Source organism: Monopterus albus, unplaced genomic scaffold (genome assembly GCF_001952655.1).
Source record: "Monopterus albus unplaced genomic scaffold, M_albus_1.0 scaffold22.1, whole genome shotgun sequence".
NCBI classification, from domain to species: Eukaryota; Metazoa; Chordata; class Actinopteri; order Synbranchiformes; family Synbranchidae; genus Monopterus; species Monopterus albus.
This window is the reverse complement of record NW_018127902.1, coordinates 1,396,475-1,404,910: the sequence shown is the minus strand read 5'-3', so window position 1 is coordinate 1,404,910 and position 8,436 is coordinate 1,396,475. Positions and strand designations below refer to the sequence as shown.

General features: G+C 39.9%; 2 protein-coding genes across 2 annotated transcripts in view; both read left to right on the top strand.

Moving 5' to 3' along the window:
* stn1 (STN1 subunit of CST complex) overlaps positions 1 to 1,607 on the top strand; it is a 9,182-nt gene extending 7,575 nt beyond the window's left edge. The window contains exons 7-9 of the mRNA XM_020594130.1: positions 18 to 140; positions 250 to 322; positions 681 to 1,607. Coding sequence (XP_020449786.1) covers positions 18 to 140; positions 250 to 322; positions 681 to 838 — 354 coding nt within the window. The 3' untranslated portion in view covers positions 839 to 1,607. The remainder of the gene's footprint in view (positions 1 to 17; positions 141 to 249; positions 323 to 680) is intronic.
* Positions 1,608 to 3,402: 1,795 nt separating this feature from the next.
* The window catches only part of sh3pxd2aa (SH3 and PX domains 2Aa), a 126,310-nt gene continuing 121,276 nt past the window's right edge, over positions 3,403 to 8,436 (top strand). Inside the window, 1 exon segment of the mRNA XM_020594229.1 lies at positions 3,403 to 4,203. Coding sequence (XP_020449885.1) covers positions 4,108 to 4,203 — 96 coding nt within the window. The 5' untranslated portion in view covers positions 3,403 to 4,107.

Below are 8,436 nucleotides of genomic sequence, written 5' to 3'. Positions count from 1 at the left end.
CCTGTTTGGCGGGTTAGGAGCCTGTGGCAGGTCCATCTGCCTCTCAGCAGCTACGCCAGCTTGTGAAGAAAGTCCTGGTGATGTTACAAGATGAGGGGCTCATATACCGCAAGGTCAAGTCCCAGGATGAAGTCTATCATGTAAGAAACAGCAGTGATCTCTTGAATGAATTCTTCCCACTTCATTAGGTTATTAGTGTGTTGAATTATTATAGCCACCTCTTGGTTTGATGTTGTTGCTCCTCACTAGGTGACTGCACAGGATAAAGATCTACTCATAGCTGTAAAAGATATTATCAAGGAAGACTCCAAAAGAGAGAAGTGTAAGTACACTTAATTTTAGCTCTAAGTATCAGACTTTTGATGCATGTTTCCCTACTGTAGCTTTAGGTTTGACTCAGTGAGGGTCTACTATGTGGCACTGGGTTGTGTAGTAGTAATCACTATTCAGTTAAAATAATCAAGAATGAAAGCTTTTTACCTTCCTGTCAAAGACCAAATTAGTTCAGTAATTGCACCTATAGTATTTTCTTACTAATCATCTTTACATTTTGGAGCTCAATTTTCACTGTACACCTAATGCCTATTTGTGATTCCCCTTCCAAAATGGATTGCTTGTTTCACAGTAACCTTGGTTTACTGTGACTGTGTGCTGACGGTTGTTTCCTCCTGTACGTGTAGACGCAGAGAAGGGCTGCCACATCCTGCACATCCTGTCTGCAGTCAGGCAGCGATACAGCCTCAATGTGAGCAAAGCAGCCCTGGAGCTGGTACTCAAATCACTGGAGTGCAACAGTGACATCGTCAGCACCAGTGACAACCATTACACTGTGTTTTAATAACCGAACAGTGGGGCTGGGAACCCTCTTTTACTGTATGTACTGTTAGTGGTATGGCCTGCTGCTATGAAATGTGAGCGACCAATACAATGGAGTAAATCATGCCGTTTGTATGTTTGTGTTCATCATGAGCTTTTGCGTAATTCCTGTTGTATTTCTTAATGTTACTATATGTAAGTGTCCTAAGCTTGAATACTAAGTAAAGTATAAACCTCAGGAAAGCTTTCAGTGCACGGTGTGGAAAATATTTATCAGATTTTGAATGTTTTTGCAAATCACTTATTAAACTGGCAAAATTATACAGTATGTTGCCAGTCATCAGCCATAGTATTGCCAGACCACAGTGTGTATTAAAAAATAAGTTACCAGGCAAAACAGATAGGGCTCATGTATGGCCATATTAACTCTGTAACAGGCCCGAGGGTAAAGATGGACTGCTGGTACCCCATGAGCAATATACATGACACATAAAGTTTGACACTGTGTTCGCCTCTAGCCCCTGTCTACTGTATATACTGTTTATTAAATGCTATTTTTATTGCCACCATCGTCAGTTTCAAGCAGTAGTATGGGCCAACGTCATTTCCACATGTGCATATTGTATTAAAATAAGTACATAATAGCAAATATGCTTCATGTAGAACACAGATAACATACTTAATTCATACCATTTGTGACATGTATCTCATGATATAAGTAAGTAATATTTGTACACTACATGCTGTGTATACATACTGGTGCATTACAATAGTACATTACACATTACAAACAATATAATCTATACTGTATATGTAGCCTACACATGCAGAAGCCTGATTTAAGATCGTCCTGCCAAAACAGAATAGAACACTAGATGAAGCTCTTGAGTTTGATAAAATGAATGAACACAGGGCCTCAGTATCAGATAATAAAAACAATGACCCATTATTTAAGGCCATTAGGTCAAATAATATTGTCAGGGTTGGATTAACCCATTTGTGGAACCTTGGGGGCATTTAGTGAGCTGGAAGAAGTCATTGAGCCAACCAAGTTCTCAAATTTAGTGGGGTTATAAAATGATTAAATGTAAATTTATGTCATATGCACCTTTTATGCATACTGTCTATTGATATATTAAAAGTATTACATTTTTACTCGGGCCTTCCAGAAGACAGGCCCTCAAGACACCATCAGGGGTTATTCACAGACTTTAGAAAACTCCATGCAGAGCCCTTAAAACATGAACAGGTGGTCTCACAGGCTGAGAAGCATTTTGCATGATGAGGAAATTGAACTTTGATATACAGTTGATGAAATGTGTTGATGTAGTCATGGTCAAAAATACTGGCCGTCCTGCACTTCTGTCAGATAAGGCATCACTTCTTCCAGAAAATTGTTACAATCATAAATTCTTTTGTATTCTCATGTTTATTTCTTCTGTTTGCATTGGAACAATAAAAAACGGAGGAAAAAGGAAAATCTATTACCTTCCACACAGAACTCCAAAAAAATGGACTGGACAGAAATAATAACACCCTCAATATTTGGTAGCACACCCTCTGGACAAAATAACTTTTTGTTTTCCTGTAACCATCAGTGAATTTCTTATACATCTCTACTGGAGTTTTGAACCACTCTTCATTTGCCAACTGCTCCAGGTCTCTCAGATCTGAAGGGTTCCTTCTCCCAGCTGCTCTTCTCTGATCTCCCCACAGGTTCCCTATGGGGTTTAGATCTGGACTATATCAGATTGGGCCTTTTCCCTCTGCTTATGTTGTTCTAATGCAAACAAAAGAAATAAACATGAGAACACCAAATAATTTGTGCTTGCAACAGTTTTCTGGGAGAAGTGTTGTGTTATCTGACAGAAATGCAGACCATGACTGTAACTTGAAATGAATGCTTTTCCCTTATATTTTATATTCCTCACTTAATTAAATTACCATGAATAATTTGTCAGCCAGTGGACCCAGGGTCTTTGGGGCCCCTGATGGTCTGGTGCTCCTGGGGCAGTTGCCTTCTTTTCCCAGCTGCTAATCCAGCCTTGCATTTTAATGTGTGTTCCATTACATTACCACAAAACAGTTGACACAGTAAGCCTGGAGCTTTCAGACCCCCTGAAGTTCTGTGGCCCTGAAGCAGTTGTATGTTTGGGATTCCTCCCTTTTTGGTTCATGGTTATAGTATATTCATTAAAATACAAGTGGCCTTTCTTTAGTGGTTTAAAGGATGATAGTGAGCTGGTCTTAGTGCTGCTCTGGAAAGTGAAAAGGATGGACTTTATACATCTCAGATGCTTCATTTTATAAATTAAATAAAGGACAAAAGGAAAAAGTCTACTCCAAAGGGCTTCTTTACAGGTCACCATCCTGCGTCTGTTGCCGTGCGCACAGGGGGGCAGTGTTTTGTTGTTAGTTGGTGCTTTCAGAGAGGAGGCGGCTGCTGATTGGTCGCCTGTGAAACATCTGTATCCATAGTTCCAGAAAGCTGCTCATGACTCACAGACTGTTAACAAACTGAGGATAGCTTCATCACCACGAGGCCAACCGCTGTCCTTCTCCAGAAATCAGTGCTTTTAACTTAGGACCTACACTTTGTTTTAAAAATGCCAGCCATCTCTTTATACTGCATGTAGCGCGGAGGAAAAGTTAATGGGGCCCCGGAGGTGGATGAATGGGTGAATTGATTGAGCGAATGAAGACTAGTCTACCCTGTATGTCAGCTGGTTTACAAAGCAGCTGCATAATTATGTCAAGATATACGATCCTTGTCAACGGGGGCAACGCCAAATCCTTTTGTTTCTCCGGTGCTTTATTCCAAGTAGCCCCGAGGACGTGCGTGAAGCCCATCCCACTCCGTTCCCTAAACTGACTGCGCCTGCTGTAACGCAAGAGGCGTTTGGCGCTGGATTTGCCGGTGCCATTGCACACATCCAGCCCCTGTAACCTTCAGGTATGCAGATGCTCCCTTTGTAGGCGTCGCGACAGACACTTTTTCTATTTTAAGGTGACCGCCTTCATCAGATCTGTCTTCGCTTGGATCTCCGGCAGTGTGCGTGTCTCTGAGAGTGATCAGCACGGCCTTAATTGGACTATCGATAAGTTGTTAATCAGACTGATGGTTGTTGCGTCAACGGAGGGACGTCTGAGCTATCAAATTGGCCGCAAGCGACCCGATCTATTATTGTACCGCTGAGCTGTTTCATGGCACAAAGATGAATGTCGGGATTTCTCCCCCGTGATACACTATAGTTTATCTGAAGCCGCCGCAGCTGCCTGCCTGTCGCTTTTATGCATAGCCTTTACGGGGTCAAGATGCAGTTTCGGACTGTTCTGGACGTGAAAGTCGTGGACGTGGAGAAGAGGCGCAATCCGTCTAAACACTACGTGAGTTGCCTGCCTTCCGCATCCTCTCCCATGTCACCTTATTCCCACCTTGTCCCATTCAGATGTGCACCTCTGGCCTGTTCACAGCCACAGCAGGACACCTAAACGCTGCATTTAGATCGCTGAACGCAGCCTAGCGGACATGAAGACCACAGCTAAGCTAAGATCAGTGTTATGTTCGGCATGACACTTGGTTATAGATAAAAAAAGAGAAAAAACCCAAACCATACTAGTACTATACATAGTACTGTATTTCAGCGGACATAGTCCATCATCATAAGTGAATTGTCATAAATGTGTTTTGCCAGATGACCAGCCAGGACTCCATCAGCAGTGTAACCTGACAATGCAGGTTATTATCTTGGGCATATCAAGATTATTATGACTTCCTCACATGCTATTGGTTCTTCAAATATTAAAAACCAACCACATTTGAAGTCAAGGTTTTTGTGTTTCTATGAGGTGCAGTGGTAGAGGTACTGAGCAAATAAATGAGGACTTATATTCTCACCTAATGATCATGTTCATGCAGTGGCAGATAACTTGTAAGGGAAAAGTAAAACTTTATCATTCATTCCAGCCTCAAAATAATTCTTCATATGTGCTCTTTTCATTTATTCAGGAGTAAAATGACGGCATATCCTAAACCTATAGCTGTTTTCACATACTCAGATAATGACAGAACATAAATTGTCATAAATCCAGCTTTTCACATCTTAATCCAGTGATGATTTGTCAGACATTCAGTGTCAGCAATACCTGTCCACATGTCTCAAAACGTCTGAAATAGACTGTTTCCAAAAATTATATATATAGGCTATGTTATGTGATTTTAACTCGCAAGTAAAATCATTACTCCATGTTTCATGTCTAAAATCATGCTTGAGATGTCTGGACCCTCAAAAGTGACAGTTGATAAAATCTTACCACAAGGTTGATTTCATTATACTACTGGAGCTTTTGATTCTATAATCATCAGTAGACAGAGTCTGCCTAATTATCATGAAATTGTAGATGCTCATTTCTATCAGCACTTTAAAGACCCATTCATGCTGTCTTAAAAGATGAGATTAAGTTCATTCTTGACCTTGGAAACAGCAGGTGATAAACATCATTTCACCATAATGTCCATTCTGTTGTTCTGGATCCTTTAAAGGTGTCAAACTTTACCTGACAGTGTACCTCACAAATGTACCTCACATGTACATTTTTTTTATTTTCATCATGGATTTTCAGTAATTTTGTAAGAATGAAAGTCACAATTCTCCAGATTTTGAACAACACACCTCACAACAGGCTTCAGTGATTACCTTCCTGATTCTTGCCTCCTTAGGCCTTATTCATCAATAGCACACTTGTTTTAAGTGAGAGTCTGTGCTGGGGCTCTGCACTTTATGGTCTGAGTTCTGATGCTATTCTCAGCTCATAAACAAGTCATAATGAATGGCCCCCATGCAAAGAACATGATCTTGCTCATATGAAATTACAGTCCTGCAGTGCCTTTGGCCTAATGATATCGGACACAATTAGTACAGTTATTCTCCTTTGAAAGGAGGAATTCACATGACCCTCACCAAATGTGTCCCTTTATCACACATACTCTGTTTTACCAGACACCGAAATGTGTTTTTAATTTTACACATGTAAATCTTTTTCTGTGTATTTGACTTAGCTACATCATAACATCCTAGACACTGTTTTATATCTTTGTACTATGAGTGCATTTTTAACATGGGCTGACCCTATTGACACTTACTGAGTGTAAAGGGCCCCAAGGCAAAAATGAGCCATGGGCCCCTACTGACAAACCCCAAAATGCTGTTCCTGCCACTCCACATGCATTGTGCCTTCAAGTACCCATCAAATACAGCGCACACAGTAGACTTCACATGCTAGTTTAATTATAGTTTGCCTGGAGCTCTTCAAACCAGCCAATGCTCTCACACTGGATTACTACCTTCCCCTAGGTTTGCTGTGTGCCACTTGGTTTGTGTTTGTTTGATTAAACACAAACTTATTTACACACCATATAAAAACTATATACACACAAATAATAATGGTCTTAAAAATAGATGTTGCCATGGCTTCAGTATTAGGTAATGATGTGCCCCAGATGGCTTCAGCCCTGTGGAAGTTGCCCACTATGCTGGTTGGTGATCCAGTTTTGTAGGCAACCTAAAAGCATTCAGAAGAAAACCTTTGTGCTTTCTTTTGTTTCTTCAGTGCTCAAAGGGTCAGTTAGTTAAGCTTTATTTGTTCAAGAAGACTCACTGAGGCCAAAATGCATAGTACAGCAGTTGAAGCCATTGTTCTACAGTTCAGAGTTGGAACTTTTGATCTATCCTATACTCTACTTTTATGGTTAGTCTCTTTGAACATGACTAAGGTTTTAAAATATCATCCTATGTATCACAACTTCATAACCTTATAAATGGAAACACAGGTAGATACCAGGGATGACCAAATGGCCTTTTCATATGAAAGAGTTATATGAAAGGTACATTCAAACACCCGAACAAAAAACAGTTTGTTCATGTTTTGGTATAATGTGTCATCTGTCTCTGAGGTTTTCTGTCTAACTCTGTAAAACTGGGCTAAATGGAACTTTGTTAGCAGTGCGCTAAACATTAGAAACTACAATAAAAGAGCTTAACAGCAGCAGCAGCAGTCTTTGATGGCATTTTTCTCTTGTTCCTACAGAGATAAAATGCAGGTACTTTAATTTCCTTTGGATAAAAGCTTCACCCAAATGAATGTATTGATTAATAATGTAATGCATATCTGTTTACTCTGGATAATTCACACAACACCTTTAGCAGCTGCAACATTAAAATGATGTACACAGTGATACATCAATTATAATCCAATAACATAATAGCTACTCTGCTTAATGAATGCTTTTACTTTTGGTAGCTACTTCAAGGATATGTTGATGCTAACACTTTTGTATTTATACTTACTGTAAGTAACATTTTGAACACAGGACCTTTACTTGTAACAGAGTATTTATACTGTGGTATTGCTGCTTTAATCAATGATCTGAGTACTTCTTTCACCACAGTGTAAATTGTTACAAACAAAATTTCATTCTCCTCCATTGCAGTAGTGTGTTGGCAAAAATTTACAAGACAGCTATTTCAAAATCTGTACAAATGAAACCAAAAGCATCTATGTATGTGACTAAATATATTTTTTTACAATTTAGATAAACCGACTCCCTGAGGTGATGGTGACCTCCCAGCTCATGTGTCAGTGTCCTGTTTCAGATAACAGCTAGCCTGCTTGCATAAAAAAAAAAAAAAAAACAAATAAACAAGCACCTATCAGCACATCTGAAGCTCACTAAGTAACAGGTTGAATCTTTTCAGTTAACAGAAAAGTTGTGCTTTTACAACTTATCATTTAGTCAGAGCCAGGTTAGCTGTTTCCACCTGCCTTCAGTTTTATGCTAATTAGCATAAAAACTTCAACTAAGCTAATAGCAATTAGCCTCTATCAGTTTTCTCATCTCTTGAAGAAAGTGAATAAGTGTACTTCCCAAAATGCAAAAACTATTCTTAAAAATGCACACACTGAAAACAACCAGCTGTGTTTAACAGGCTGATGTGATAATATACAGGTTTTTGTAGTTTTTAGAATCAGTGAATTAATGGTCTGTTAATATATACTGTTTCCTACAGGTTTTTAATGCTACTTGGACTCTTGTCCATTGTTTCCACAGAGTAGTTCAGTGTAATACGAGTTTCCCAAACCAGTCCAGCTTTACAAGTAGGCTTGCTGTGTAGCAGCCAGGATACTATACAGACAATTAAAGTGTAACAGGAGTTTCTCAGAGCTGGGCTATGTTTTGCACTGTTCTGTCTCAGCAGGCCAATCTGTGGCCTAGTTTCCCTAGCTACCCTGTCTCATGAGACAAGGCGAGTCACTGTGAGAAGAAAAAAGAGGGAGGGAGAGACGGAAGGAAGGAGAGAAACTGAGAGAACGACACAATCTGTGGCACCTATTGAATCTCATTTCTAATGTTTGTGAAACCAGCTGGAAATGCTTATCCTTGTGTGAGGACGGGGAAATGAAGCTTGGGGCTTTGTCAAAGGGAAGTGCTTGTCGGACTGAAGGAAAAGCTCAGCTGAGTCGCAAACATGCATCGTACACACACATTCTCCTCCTGTGAATGGTTTGTGTGTATGTGTGTTTGCAGGACAAGGTGATAAAAGACCAAGTGAGGTTGAGCAC